At 36.7% G+C, this 15,957-nt stretch overlaps 1 protein-coding gene across 2 annotated transcripts in view; it reads left to right on the top strand.

Moving 5' to 3' along the window:
* SH3RF1 (SH3 domain containing ring finger 1) overlaps nucleotides 1-15,466 on the top strand; it is a 90,406-nt gene extending 74,940 nt beyond the window's left edge. For both annotated transcript variants that reach the window (XM_069786788.1, XM_069786798.1), the window contains exons 10-12: nucleotides 3,337-3,695; nucleotides 5,787-6,121; nucleotides 12,725-15,466. In XM_069786788.1, coding sequence (XP_069642889.1) covers nucleotides 3,337-3,695; nucleotides 5,787-6,121; nucleotides 12,725-12,893 — 863 coding nt within the window. In that variant the 3' untranslated portion in view covers nucleotides 12,894-15,466. The remainder of the gene's footprint in view (nucleotides 1-3,336; nucleotides 3,696-5,786; nucleotides 6,122-12,724) is intronic.
* Nucleotides 15,467-15,957: the final 491 nt, after the last annotated feature.

Raw genomic sequence — 15,957 nt, 5'->3', positions numbered from 1 at the left:
CTCTGAATAGTTGAATCTTTTATTATTTTCTTCTAAGCAACTGTGTGTATGTACATACTCCTACTGTTAGGAATTTATATGCAAGTACTTTAGGTGGAATTTTTTTAATTCCAGCAGTATCTGGGATGGGGACATTCTTTGAGCTTCCCCACTCATATGCAATTCTTATAGTAATAAAAGTGATAAGAACGTCTGAGTCATAGCTTATTTTTTCATGTTAACTGCATAACAGCTGCAGATTGCTCTGATTTAGCATTCACTTTTAAATTATCTCCTAATATCTTTGAAGACCTTTAGCATTCATTCCTTCTTCTTTTTCAGGTCTCTGTCTCAGGGTTGGTCCTTAGGCATTCCAGTTTGTTCTCTAACCTTGACTGCAACTTCTTTCAGCTTTGACTCTGAAACACTAAGGCTTCAAGATCCATACAATCTATGTCTTAAAATTCTATATTTCTGACAAATATAACTCTTCCTTTACTGTCTGGGGCAGGCCACATCATAGTGAAACATGCCTCCTTGTTATTTAAACCCAGATCCAAAAAGATTGATAGTGGTGTTTTCAGGAGTTTTTGTTTACCAAATCCATGCACTCCTCTGTGGATTTGCCAGGCTAGGAAAATACCACACAACTGGAACCTAATCTGTTGCAGTTGCTCCTAGAGCATCAAAAGAAAAGAAAAAAAAAGAAAAATAAAACAAACCTCCATTTCAGACTATCCCAGTGTTCCCTCTTTCAGCCTTGAATTTGGGGCCTAAGATCTCTTGGCTGAGAGAGTCATGACAAAGGCTTTTTTAAATCACGAAATTCTTACTGGCAGAGTAGAAGAGAAAGCAAAAGTTGCAAATGGTATGCTCTGTTATCCCCTTAAGGATGACTGTTTCTTATGATCTCAAGATCCATAAATTAGCGCACTCCCTCTTCAGAGTCATGTATCTCCTAAAACACCCTGTGCATGTTCATATGTCAGCACCAGGTTTGCTTTTGGAGGTAGGATATGTACATATGTCTTTAGATATTTTATTTTCTTAATTGGCCCCATATTCCTGCAGTCTGATTTTACGCTGGAACAGATGTGATAGTCCTCTGTAACAACTTTATTCTCTACCTTTAAATAAAAATAACCAGGTGCTATTGGCAGCTGGTAAGAGAAACTAAGCAAAGCATCTGTACTTTCCTGCCTCTCAGACATAGGTGGTTTCTACTCTAAATCATTCTTTCGAGCTGCCTAGAAGTTTGCAAGTATCAGCACAAAGGAGAAGGCTCTGGGCTCCAGAGGCCTCTCTGTCTCCGCATCTCTGCACCACTGTCAAGATGAATAAGCTCTTACAGTTTCATTCAGCTGGAAGACATGACAGCATACTTCCCACCAACTTTTCAGGTCCAAAATGGAAAAATCAAAGAGGCTGCACTCTCTTCACAGAGAACTTAGCATTGGATTGTGGTGTAAAGGTGTGCAGTTTGGTCACAAGTACAGATCTGTCCCATCTAAGGGCCTGAGAACTAAAGCAATAATGGCTTATGTTCAGATGGTACCAAGAACTTTGTAGTCAGCATCTGAAATGTGATCATCCTGAGCTTTCCCTAGCACCTTTGCTGAGTCTTACTCTCTTGATGAGGCTTCACAGATTGATGCTGCGTTTTGCAGGGCTGTTCTTCAGTTTCAGTTTAGCTCAGGACTTTGAGGACCCTTATTCAAATGATCTTAGTGAGACATTGCTTGACATCACCCTCACTGAGAGGGTATGCATTCTTTGATGGAAAGAAAATGTATATTCTGCCTATTTCATTAAAGGATGAACTATGTGAAAATAGGGTGACTTGAAGCATTTTTCCTATGGATTCCATCAGGGATAAGAAAACAAAACCAGAAAGCTATTCCATGTTTGTACTCCACTGATTGCGTGTAAGTATAGTCATATCTTGAAGAACAGCAGCTACTTGTAAGAAAACTGACTTTGTCTCGTGAACAGAAGGCAGCGTTAATAATTGTTTGTTACAAAAAACCTTGCTGCACTCTCCCCATCTTCCTTTTTGAAATGTTCATGGTACTCAGGCATAGGAAGGGTCTGCTACAGGGGAAGAGGTTATGTATCAAAAAATAGACATAGCATTTAGTGGTGCTTTTTTTTAAGAAAGAATTTGTGTTTCTTATCATAGAGATTGTAATTGGTTATAATACTGTTGGATTGTTATGTCAAATTTGTGAACTTTGTTGGTCTTCTCTAATACACTGTTGATGCAATCTAACCAAATTACCAGGGGAATTTGTAGAGAGCAGGATAGAGAGAGCAAGTGCTGGAGGCTTGATTCCAGGATATCACTTATAACAAGCCCCAAACTCTAATTAGTATCTGAAAAATCAGAGTGAATTGATACGTTTGAGACCTACATGCACCAAGCTAGAGGGATGACCCCTCCTTAGATACTAAGTTTCAGAGTATTTGAAGGAAAAAGGCTGGCAGCACTGGAATGCTGCATTTTGCCTCATTATTCAGTTAAGATGTCTGCACTTCATACCACCCAGTGGTACAGAGATACCCAAGCTGTTGAAATGATCCAAAAGCATGTATGGTTGACCATATAACTATCATAGCAATTTTGCTTCTTGGAAAGGATAAATTAGTTTATGCAGAGCTCTGTGCTTCGCAGCTAGGCTGGAGCCCAGGTTAGTGTATTCAGCCTGGTGCTATTCTCCAGCTTCCAGTGTAGATGTTCCTTTTATTTCACAGGGGTATGAGTAAATCCCCTTCCATATTTAAACATCCCAAGAGACAATAGCTTACATTTTCAGAGAAACCACTCATAGCAGTAATTGCCACTGTACTTATTGTTTGAAAGACCCACTAAATCTGTTGTGGATTTTGTGAATAGTTTAGGGAGAACATTCCAATTATATTTTTAGCAGTTTCTACAAGGAGTGTTTCTTCCAACTTTGTTTTATGTGCCCTGACAACTACACAGCATATTAAAAGGAACAAACAAGTCCCAGGCAGTATTTAGCTAGCTCTTACGAACTAAAATGTAATCTTCACTTTGCATCTCTGTCTGTATGTGAAACATTTTGCTTAGCAGCTTGAATTTCTCCACAATAGTTGCAGTGCTGTTATTCTTCTGTTGCATACTGGTGCAAGTATGGTAGCATATGCTACTTCTTTATTCTTGTGAGATAAATTTGATGCTGTGTAAGATGTCCTTACAGTAATATAAATGGAAGTTACAAAAGTAGGAAGGAAGCTTCTTATGCCTCATCCGCTATAACACAGTGACTGTACCTACCTCACTTTGTGTGTCTTGTGAAAACATGAAATCTCCTACATTTTATGCTTTTGTTCTAGTTGCTGCACACAGTCAAGAAAGACCTACGGCAGCAGTCACACCCATACAAGCACAGAGTCCAACATGCCTTATTCCTGCAGCTGTGATCATTCCCCACCACTCTGTTGCCTCCCAGCAGCTCCAGCCCCAGCTTCCAAATACTGCTGCTTATGTCACGGCTGTGAATGTGAACCGCTCAACCATCCCACTGGCATGTGCAGCAGCTTCTTTGAATTCTCCCAACATTGCTGCTTCATCTTTGGAGGGAGATGTTAGTGGAAGAACTGTAAACACTCACCCTGGAGCTCCTGCATCTCCAGAGAGTGCTTTAGCAGCTGGTGGAAATGCTGCTGCCAGTAAAGCAGACAAGGATGGCAAGGTGGGTAGAGAATAAAATCATTCCCTTGAATTCTCCCATTTTCATCATGCACACTTTTAAGAGATCCATATTTTTTTCTTACATTTGCTGAGTAGCAGCATTGTAAGGTTTTTAAGACTGAGCCTGAAACTCAGGCAGCTGTTTTGTGACTACAGCTATGGGCAAATTCATTCTGGGCCATACAAGAGTAATTTAGGGTGGGTAAAATACAGAGCAGACCTTGGAGAAGGGCTAATACAGGGTAGCAGGTTCATGCCTTAAGCAGGAAAAACAAAAGGTGAATGGATGAAGTTCAGAAGAACTATTAGATTGACTGTTGGAATTTTTGGAATTTTAAGTATTTTGGTTTTCTTTACCTGCAGTCAGTTTCCTGAATAGTTTAGAAAGTTGTATGGTTAGCAAATGTTATCAGTAAGTATCTGTAAACTAAAAAGCCTGTAATGGAAAAAAAAAAACCAAACAAACCAAAACCAAAAAAAAACCCCCATGAACTTGTGGTAACATAAAAAGTTCGGTCTAATGAAATAAACCTAATATTTAGTGAAAATCAGTTTTCTTTTAGGTTGCCTTCCTTTTAAGCAGACACACTGAGAGATTATGAAAAACATATTACCAGCAGTGTTTATTGGACAAAAATAAAAAAGCATGTAACTGTCTTTTCTAACTGTTGACCAGTAGAGTCTGTAGTGATTCTGCTTTCCTTCCTTCTATTTGAAGTGTTTTCCTCTGTGTCTAAACTCATTCTCACTGTCCAACAAGCCATGTGATTATGTTATATATATTGTAGGCAGAAACATTCCTCCAACTTTCTAACTGGTTTTGTTTTACAGCTGGGGTGTAGTTATAATTTTTTTTTCCTCCTTTTGACAACTTTCTTTACGTCTCAAATGTTTTAGACTTTACCTTACTACTCTTCAGCCACATGCACTCCTTAATGAAGTTTATGAAAGTTTTAATCCTAGGCTGTACACTAGTCTCACCCACTTTTTAATTACTTTTGTTGATTATTGTTGAATGGAGGTACTTAGAACTTTGTTTTAAAATTGCTTTAGCCATTGCCACTGAAATCAGACTGTGGTGCCCTTAGGCAGGGCTTTTAGAAAACTTATAGTTTAAGGTTAAAGATGCTAACATATTTGGACTGTTAGTTTTTTTGAGCTTCTCTTTTTCTTTCCCACTTGCTAGACAGCAGTTCTTTGCTGAACTAGCTTTAAGTTATTGGAGACTTGGAAGAAGGACCAAGAATTTTTCATTCACAGTTCACCAATTCCACTGCATCCCAAGCTATACTAAAAATCTCACATTGCTCATGCTTTTCTCTTTCTGCGGTTAAATAGCTTATTTTTGTCTCCAGGGCTTACAATCTGGCACCTCTCATACGCACTAAATTCACTCAGTCAAAGGGTTGGTAAGAAGATCACTGCCACACCCCTTTGAAAAACAGACAAGAAATACAAAAGCTACTTAAATAATTCTCTTCAGGGTAAGTAATAGTCTTCAGGGATTCCTGTCTGGACAAGCAAAAAGAATGTTTACAATTCTCCCCTCTAGCAGAGCAGCAAAACACAATACATTCCCCTTGTGGCACATTTCTGTTAAATCATGAAGGTCTTCCCTTTACTGAGGGAGGATAAATAAAAGACACTTATCTAAACAGCAGCCTCCAGGGCAGACTTTTCTCCCTCCTTGGTTTGAAATGACTCTTTATGCCTTCCTAGAAACTTCCATGTTAATGAAATGTTTTACTACTTAGATTCCCATAAGAGGGAATCTAAACTCCTCACTCCTTTTTCTAGACAACCTTTTGGGCCAGTGCCATTGGCTTTTAAGGTAAGCCTTAACTTAACCAAGCGAAAGGACTTAGCCGGTTTATGGTCTAAATAACTTACTGTTTTTCTCTTTAGAATTCTAATAATTATCTTTCTCTTTTATACTTTTCATAATTATCTTTTGTAATTTGTACAATCTCAAATATCTCCTCATAATTTACCAAGTCCTCTCTGATCATGATGCCATCTATCAGAAGACAGTGTTCAACTCTTCACAGGAGACTCTTTTGTTCTAAAATGAGGCACTGCTTTTGGTTTACAGAAAGAAAAAAAAGGTTTGCTGAAACTGCTTTCTGGAGCATCCACTAAACGCAAACCCCGATTGTCACCTCCAGCATCACCAACACTGGAGGCTGAGCAGGCAGCTGCAGAGTTAGCCCTGCAAGGTGCGGTCGGGCCAGAGCTTCCATCAACAGGTGGTCACAGCAAAGCTGGATCCTGTCCCACCGACAGTGAGGTCTCTGGGCTGGCACAGGAGACACCGCATCGGAAAACAAGTTCTCTGGATTCCTCTATTCCAATAGCACCGCCGCCTCGGCAGCCTTGCTCATCCCTGGGTCCGGTCCTGAATGAATCCAGGCCTCTTGTCTGTGAAAGGTAAATTATCCTACACAGCTAGACTCAGGCAAACCAAGAAAAAAATCTGCTTTCTGACACTTGCAGTGTATATTAGAACTGCTTCAAAATGCTGAGATTTTGTAGCAAGATGAAACTTTTTAAAAAATGCTTTATATGCTTATCAACCAACACTCATGTTTGTTTACTTTTTGTGTTACTTTGAGGTTTTGGAATGAATAGACACTCAAATACGGTGATCACAGGTTTGATATGAGAACTGAGGTAGATAAAATAGGCCTCCTATTTGGCAAAACATGAACACGTTATATTCTTGGATTTATGAATATCAGGTTAGCCCTTTAAGATTACTAGAAGTGCATAACTGCCAACCTAAATATATGGTGAATGAGATCCTTATCGATGAGTAGGCTTAATATGTGATTTCTTGAGCTGCTGCAAAGATACTTTTACTACCCAAGTGCCCCATTACTGTGCACTCTACATAGCAAGCTCTAGGGCAGCCTCTGTGTCCTGGCAAGCGAGCCTGAAAAACACATAGTTGTCTGGACTCTGAAACTGCCAGGCAGTTGCTTTAAAGTTCCATCACTTCTTTTGTGTCCACCTACTAGTTTCAAATTTCCAAGTCCTCAGTAGATTGCATGGACTGTGAAGAAAGTGGCAGTTTCTAACTGCTGTCTCTCTTTATTATTCCTGGTAGTAGACAAGCAGTATGAAGAGTGTCATAGGATTTCTTTTGCAGTAGCTGCAGGATTGTGGCGTACAGAAAAAAAGTGTGGAGTTGCAATGTTAACAGCTGTAGGACTGAACTGATTCATGCCGACTATTGTAGACTTTGTTCTGATACTATTAACTCATGGTGTGTGGGCATACCATTGTACTACCAGAGGCCCATTGATCTTAAGCTATATTCCTTTAGTGAGAGCCAGACAGTATGTAAGTTTCTACTTTGTCTTTTGTTTTACTTCTGTCATACCTTTAATATTTTCTAAAAGGTTATTACTGTTTCTATGCAGTTTCCTTGCAGGAAATTTCTATTTCATACTGGATTTCTGAAGTAGTTTTACACTTACAGATGGAAAATAAAATCTGAAAGACTTTTCTGTAAGAATAACATAATTTATTTTCACATTATCATAAGTCTGTTTGGCACTGTAATGTGTTTTTATACTTTGAATGTGAAAATAATATCAAATTCATTCTGGCATGACCACTGGCTATCTGTGTAAAGCTATTTGCATCATCACAACAAGTAGTTTTTTCACTTCCACGATGGAAATTTTTTTCTCAGAACTACTTACAGAAAATGGTGCTGTATATTTTTATTGATCTTATAAGAACGTACACTCAAACATTCTTTTCACTATATCTCTGTATCCTTACTATTATTTAAGTGATAATTGCTAGCAAAGAAGTGCTCCCACAAGATCATTCTCTCTGGTAGTCCTGCAGGATTGTTACATTTTGGTCAGTGTAGCTAGACAGAATTTCATCTGAGTTCCCTTAGTCCTTTTCAGGGCAGGGTTAATGTTTTTCCTGCTGATGTTCTCTTGTCATGTTTCCATTTCCTGAGGCCAAATTGCTTAAAGTATGTTGCTTAATAATACTTACTACTTACATTGTACTCAGTATTTTCAAAGTAATTTATAAGCATTGATTAATCTTCATGAGTCTGGAAGAAGGGGTGGGTAAGAAACATACTGATGATGCAACAGTATCTTCAGTGAAAATTTGGGGTTGAGGAAGAAAGTACTCAAGAGGATAAGCTCAACAAAAAGCTGAATAACAGAGAAATCTCCTGCTAAGATTATTCTGCTCTTACATATCACAATTCCAATCACAGGCTATAATCCGACTAGAAAAAGAAGCAGTACTCTTTCTATTCTGGCTCTGGCTTCGCAGTGTAGTTGTTAGTGTTCAAGTTTTATTTTCAAAGGTGACTAGAGGATTTAGGAGTCAGGTTCTGCTGATTATTCTGCATGAATTAGGAGCAAAAGTAGCTTGCTCAACTCTGGAAAGCACTTGAAAATGCTTTGAAATGTTCCTGTTTTGGACATGGAGTTTTCCCCAAACTCTTTGCTTCCCTTAAGATGCAATATCACATTTTTACTCTAATCCCACTGTTTCTTCATTCACTAGAATTGCAAGTTGTCCTAGAGTCTGTCTTTCCTGTATGTTCTACAGAAAATTGGAAATAAAAATTGTGAACTTGTTTCCTATCATACAGAATAAATGGATGGGCATTTGATTTGTTGGATAGCAAACAAGCTCTTTGTGACACGGATTTACAGATGGATAGTTAATACCAGTGGTGATTTCGCTAAAGGAAGGGAAGGTGATGACGCTCCCTTCCATCTTACTATTGCAGGTCTTCTCTGTAGTTCCCATTCCTATATTCACTCTTCTGTGAACTGGGTTGTTTGCTCACTGTGGTCCATGGTCTTTCATATGTTCCTTGTGTAGAAGGAGAAGAGAAGTTAAACGTAAATTTCAGCCAAGCCTTGCTTCCAGTTTGTAGCAGTTTGGAGAGTTCTTGTCACCTGAGATTTTGCAGTGGTGTTTGGTCGTTTCTTCTGATTCTCCAGCCAAGACACAAGTTGTGTGATTTTTTTATGTTGATGCAGCACTGACAAAGCCAAGGATCACTGTCTTTTCATTATAAAGATAGACCCAACTCTCTGCAATTCCCAGAGGGAGCCATGTTATGCTATGAATACACAGTAATTTGTTTATCTGAGGGGTTTAGTTTTTTCCATGACAAGGGGTAAAAGAATATTTCAAGCTCTTTTTATGAGCTTTCTCTTTTAGAGGGGAACATTGATTAGATAGCCTTAAGTTTTACAGTAAATGTACAGCACTATAATAGTAAATTTCCCAGCACCCCACAAGGGTGTTAAAGACCTGAAGTTAAACCTAAATACACATCACTGCATATCCTAAACTATAATATGAATCTTTCATCCAGTTACGGTGAAAGACAGCAGTAATTTTGTTCTGTGATTTTATCTACCACAAAATGACCGGTGTAACATCTGCTTGTAGTGAGCAGGCCAGAGGCTTTAGAGGGCAGCAGGTTTTATCACATCTGGCAGCATTTAATGCTGTTAATTAAATGCTGAGAATCAGTCTGCCCTAGATGGGCATTGATCATCTGTAGGAGTCAAGGCACCTACTCAGCAGACAGGAGAGAGCTGCACAGCAGCAGGGCATAAGTGAGCTGAAAAGTGAAAATTCAGTGCAAGAAAAAGAAACTAAAGCAAGAAGTTGAATAATAAGTATGAATTTAACTTGTATAAGAATAGTAATTCCAACTTTCTGTGTTTTCCCCAGCTAAAATTATCTGCATGTGAGAAAATATTTTTATCCACTTGGTGATCAGGAAAATCACAGATAATTGTCCAAAAATCAACTACAAATAGCTGGGAAGAAAAGCGGTATTTTGTGTCTAGTGAAACAGAAGCAATGAAGAAAGGGTGCAACACATGAAAGATATAATCTTTTTCATGTTACTGAAAAGTGTGAGAAATGCAAATATTAAAAATGAAAAGTAGAATGGAGAAATGTGAAGACAGACCACCGCTGCCACCACCCCCCTCCTCAAAAAAAAAAAAAAAAAAAAAAAAAAAAAAATTGCAAATACAAAGTGCAAAAGCACTGTGGGATACAGCCAGACACATTAGGAATATCACAAAAGAACTGATGGCAAATATAGGGGCTGCTTCTGGGAAGATAAAGTACTTTCATTCTTACAATATTAATATTTTATCACTAGCTGATTAAAAAGAATTAGGATAATACTTTGAAAATTAATAAAAAATACCGTAAGACAGTCAAAGAAAGTAGAAGGAAGAAAATGTATACTGTGCAGCTTAGGTGCATATAAGATATTATAGATTAGGTGACCACAAAAGATCTGCAAATTTGACCTTCAAAAACATTTGCAAATTCTGAATAGGGAGATAAACAAGGCAGTGTTTTAGAAGATTCAAACATGTGGGAACGGACAAGTTTTTCCAAAACATAGGTAATGCTTGGTAAATGTGATTATTTTTCTCCAGGGACCTGGCAATGAACTTTTGAGCTGAAGCATAAGCTTTTTACTCTGCATGAAATTGGTACTTTTGGCAGTATGTTGTAGATGATGAAATAGGTAATGGAAAAATAGGTTTTGTTCCATAGCTGATCAAAGGTGACCTGAGTATACAGCTGTGTGAATGTGTGATGAGTCTGGATCTGATCACCTCTATTTGGGCAAATAGAATTTGTAAATGTGGCAAAAAAAAATTGATGGCTTGTCATAACAAAAGAAGAAGGAGATGTGATTTAAAGGTGTAAAGCCTTTGGGTTTCTTCTCATTAAACATTGAAAAATATAGTAAACCAGCATTTTAACATGAGGGGTGTTGTGCTTTCAGACATTAGATTACAAGATGGATATCAAAGTAGTCGGGAAGCTAAAAGTTAACAAGAAGCACTAAATTACTGCAGGGTTGAGGGAGTTCAAAGCTGTATGGAAAGCTCAGGAGAACTGTATTTCTGCGCAAGCTGGTGATCCTCTAGGGAAGGCAAAGAGAAGATGTTTTTTTCCAAAGCTGTTGTTTTTAACACTCAGGAGGCAGCAGCAGAAGCTAGGGAAAGAACAGAACTAGTCTATCAATTCAGGAGAGCGTAGCAGTTACTGACAGACAGCATTAGAAACTGAAACCAAGCATATTTCAAGTCAAATGTTTACAGAGCAGGATTTGACAGAATGCAAGGTAAGGCAGGTATTCTTTCTTGAAACCCATTTTTTTAACGGCTTTCTTTTGGATAAAACTAGTGCTATGGGTGTCTTATGTAGTGCGCTGGTTAATTTTCAGCCTGAAAGCAATAGTAGAAGTTCTTCATAGCTTTATTGCAGTTCTTTATCCTTTACTATTTTGTCCTGCCTGAGTAGAGGCTATTGTTCTACCTCAAGTAGTTTACAGTCTTAATTGAACTTAGTCTATTAAAAATGTTTGCTTCTTATGTCCTAAGTCGGCATTAAAACCCATATTTCCCACAGCAGAAGTTAGTGCAGGCATCTGCCATGCTGCCTGGGTTGAATGAGGAGCATTCTGAAGCTGTACACTAATAAATCTTATAATTGGCTTGGTAACTTCTATGAAGCATGAATCTAATAATTCCAGTGCTCTGAAATCTGGGGATTGTCATAACTGAAACAAAGTCATAGTTTATAAATCACTAATCAATAAAACTTGACAACTGATTAAGTCCTAATATGATTTGCTATACATAGATTTCCCAAGAGACTTTAATTATTTACACAGTGCTGCTACTCTTTTCTGAATACTTTTAACTATATAAACATACTTCATTTTTGGTTTATATGTTCTTAAGCAGAATGTACTACTATAATACAGTATCTTTCTCTGTTTCAGTACTATAGAATTAACTTGTATTATTACATGTGTATTAAGCTATAGTCGGTATTCCATCCTTTACTAGAAGTATCCTGTTATTTTGTGTTTTCATCGTATTGTTAATTTATCTTAATCTATTAGGATCATAAATTATCTTAAGATTACTGAGATAATAATTATCTTAATCTATTAAGTAATATGTAATCTTCATGAGTGCAAAGTGTTCTGATTTTAACAGGAAATTAGATTTTGTCTAACAGATCTCCTAGTACTGCATTTAAGGCTCTTAACCTTAGAAACTTTTGAATTCTACAGTCAGCCATGGATTCTACTTGATTTCAACATGCAGACATTATTGGTTGTGTAACTAGAAACTGAGTTATAATACCTATCAGAAAACTTGATCAAGAAGTTGATGCAATTGTCTACAGAGCTGTAACACTTAAATTTTAGGTTGATGTGAGCTCAAACCATGGTAGAAGAGATTGAGTGGTGTTATGCATGTTTAAAAATAGAGATAGAAGAGTGTAGCCTCTTTTTAATGTGCTTATATTTGAAAAGCGATTTTAATTTGAAAAACTGAAAAAATATACTTCTTTGTATCAGGTGCTTAAGAAAATTGTTGAGTTGAACACTTCTAAAAATGTTTCTTTGTAATATAGTAGTACACAAATTGTGCAACTGTGTCCAAATAAGATGGTATGCATTCTATCATGAAAAGTTTCTAAGATGAACAAAAATAATTTAAAACAACAATGCAAATTAATAGGTTTTGTTGGTTGCTGCTTTTTGTTTTGTGCCTTTCCCTAAGAGCCTTCCTTGGGATAATATCATATTAAACATACAGTTGTAAAATTATGCCCAGTTACTGCTGTAATGCTTTGATTATTGCTGAGTCATGCTGAGTGGAAGAGTCTGCAAATTTATATCCAAAAATATGTTTACAATTTTCTCCTGCTATTTAACCACTGTATGTATTTTTACAGGAATCTTGGTGAAAAAAACTTGATAGGAGATGCATACATTTGACTTAAATTCATTACATTGCTATTGTTATTTTCTGTTCAAGTTGTACTTAATTTATATGTTGTTATGTACTCAGCAAACTCTTCTAGGCAGTTTCCTGTTTTCATAAGTTTTGACGTGGACAGGAATATTTTTTTACAGCATTGGTTTAAGGAAAAAAAAAACCTAAATGAAGGTTTTTTTTTCTAATTACACAGGTACAGGGTTGTGGTATCCTATCCTCCTCAGAGTGAAGCAGAACTTGAACTTAAAGAAGGTGACATTGTTTTTGTACACAAAAAACGTGAGGATGGCTGGTTCAAAGGTACTCTGCAACGAAATGGAAAAACTGGCCTTTTCCCCGGCAGCTTTGTAGAGAACATTTGAGAAGATTCATTCCAAGAGCTTCAAATCATACTGTACTGTAAAATAGCACAAATATTTTACCAGAAAAAGCACAGTCATTAAATATTTTCAAATGACTGTAAAGTAAACAAAAATCTACATATTTTTACAGTGTCTATAGCACAATTACACCAGCGAACAAAGAAGATGAAGGCATCTGCTGGTTTTATCACTTTGGATTCTTAAGTGTGATGTGTGCCTTGTACTGTCTGATTTATTATGTAGAGGAACTTTTTTTTCCCCCCAAGTATGTTACATAAATGAACAATTGTTTACAAGGCTGTAACTAATTTATTCTTGTTTTTTTTAAACTTGAATTTTGTGTAATAGCTAAAAGTTCTTGTGACTATGATTTTAACAAATTATTAATTTATGAAAGAATAACTAAGGGGAAGCTGGATTCTCTCCTTATGAGCAAGCAATTATATCTGATAAAGAGCCTCCCGTTTATCCTCTGGACATTTTTCCCCTGCTGTGTCTGACAGTGGAGTAAGTCTGTTTTACAAGTTAATGTTGAGTGGTGGTGATGTGGCGTCAAATAGAATTTGCCAAGTGGGGAAAAAATATGTATTTTGTTCTTTGGACAGAGAGAAAAAAAAAAAAAGTCAGTGGTGTTCTTGAGTCTAGTTGTACTTCTTCATAAATCACGCAAGCAGAGTAATGTTTCCAGGAGGCAAAGATGTATGTGAACAACAGAATAAAATTCAACCATCTCAAGGTTAGGATCATCTCAAGGTTAGGAAGGAAGAAATTTAGGAGTGCCAATAAGAAATTCCCTATACCTTCTCTTTACGTAATAACTTGGCTATTTGAGCAAAGCTTAGCTTTGTGTATTTGGCCAGTTCTTTGGGCATTTAGCGCTCAGGATCCAACAAAATTGGAAGGAATGTTAAAGCCCAACACTTAGAATGCTTATATCTTGAAAACATCTGTTTGATAAGACTGAATATAAAAATAAAATTATAAGTTGTACTTAATGTCTAAAAATGCCTAAGAAGTGTAATTTGCTGTTTTCTTCTCAAACTGATCTGCATGGCCAAGAGATGTTTTAAAATGTCTGAGCAATAGTGGTGGTAAGTGATGCACTTGTGTTAAAGTAAAAGGCTGTATGAAACACTGTGAAAACTCTACTAACTTCTTAACCATTGCTACTTTGGTATGTTCTGACCTTTTCTTTGTCTTGCATGTGTTACTCAATTCCTGCAGTAATATAACTGTGCATGGTTGGCATTTTTCATTCCAGTTTCCTGTTGCTGGGTTATTTTGCTCTGAAAGTTTCCCAAAAGCCACTTGACCAAAACTAGTGAGCAACTTGCCTTCAACCAGAGAAGGTGTCCAGTGTTTGAATCATTAATAAAATATTTTAATGTCCTTGTAGCTAATGGATATAAAGAATGCAGCCAACAAGAAAAGTGTTGTTAGTCTTTCAGGGTTTTGTTAGAGATTTGACACTGGTGAACACACGCTACTCAGCTGAACTTTTTATTTTATTTTTTGATTGTAGCAGTTTAATGGTGATTTTTTGCAAGACACTGAGCACTGTCATCTCTAGTTAAATCTGATGTAATTTGGCTGTTACTCAGCACTTTACAAAGGGAAGCCAGTAGTGTGATTCAGTGTCGCACAGTACACAGAAACAGTGATGAAAAGGTACAGAGTGATGTGTTAAACCCTTATAATTTTTTTTGAAGTTATACATTGAAAAATATCAAATGTTAATGACAAGGAGTTCTTGCAATATCAGGTAGTATCATGATGGTCTTAAAAATAAGAAAAAGTATATCTATAAATATATTTAGTTGGACATGACAGCATTCCCAAATTAACCATCTCTCTGAAACACTGTATAATTCAGTTTTTGCATTTTTAAATATTTTTAAATAGTTTACTTGAATATTCATGTAATATATAAAGGTTTTGTGAAATGAATTTTAGTTAGAAAGAAGCTGATATCAGCTTTTGTCAGCATAAATTGGCACTAGTGTGTCATAATATTCTTATTTTGGAAAATTTAGTGCATTTTATATTAAAGACTACTAAAGGTTAATTTTTTTCTATCTCTACTCTCCCTATTTTAAACTAAGTGACTAAGGTACCTCTATTAATAGAATTTCATGGTGTAAGGTCAGTTAAAAAATCAGCTGTTAATCCAATAGTTCTTTTAGATGGAATACATTTTTAATTGATTTTTTTAACATTAAGTAAATGTTTGTAAAAAGGGCTTATTACATAGCAGTGCAACAATGACAAAAATGCAGTTTATCATGCCTTTTTTGTGATCTTTTAGGGGTTATTTTTTGGTTTTGGCTTGGGATTAATTCAGTGTAGAAACAGACAAACCCTGTGCATTTGCTTTGTGTAATTCCATAAAAAATTTTGTAAGGTATTTTATATCTATGTTTGAAGTCCAGTGAATGTTAAGTGTTTGATTTACTATGTTAAACTTCCAATCCTAATAAATATTTTCTTAGCAAACAGCTAAATCAAAATGTGTATGCAAACATTAAACATAAATTACTTGTAAAGAATTCGACAATAAAATTACCAGAACTTAATTTCAGCATTCATAGGAGGATATTTCTGCTAATAGAGAAAAAGTCTTCAGATTCCATAATGTTGGAAGTTTGGAATGATGAATATAATGCAAAAATTGTAGAGAGAACTGAGGATCTGGCTGATCTTTTCTGCCTCCTTATTTCTGCAAGTACCTTCAGAAGAGGTAGGTAACTTCCATCGCAGTCTGATCATGACTGACTAGTTTGGTCTTGTCAACAGCATATCAGGTGCATAATAGTTATAAAGTGCTTTCCCTAGAGGAAGAAGTGTCTAGTGTAGTGGATCTGCTGTGTGTATATTGAGGGATAGTCCCTAGCCCTGAGGGTGAAGCATCTACCCAAACTTTAACTGAGGGCAAAAGCGTTTGGTGGCAAGAGACTCGTTTGCCCTGAAGAAGTTTGCTGTGCACAGCAGTCAGACAGTAACTGCCTAACTAGGAGATCTTCTTGATTTGAATGCGGTTGCATGTCTACTATATACGTGTGGCTGC

Source organism: Haliaeetus albicilla, chromosome 1 (genome assembly GCF_947461875.1).
Source record: "Haliaeetus albicilla chromosome 1, bHalAlb1.1, whole genome shotgun sequence".
Taxonomy (NCBI): Eukaryota; Metazoa; Chordata; class Aves; order Accipitriformes; family Accipitridae; genus Haliaeetus; species Haliaeetus albicilla.
This window is presented reverse-complemented; position numbering and strand designations above follow the sequence as displayed.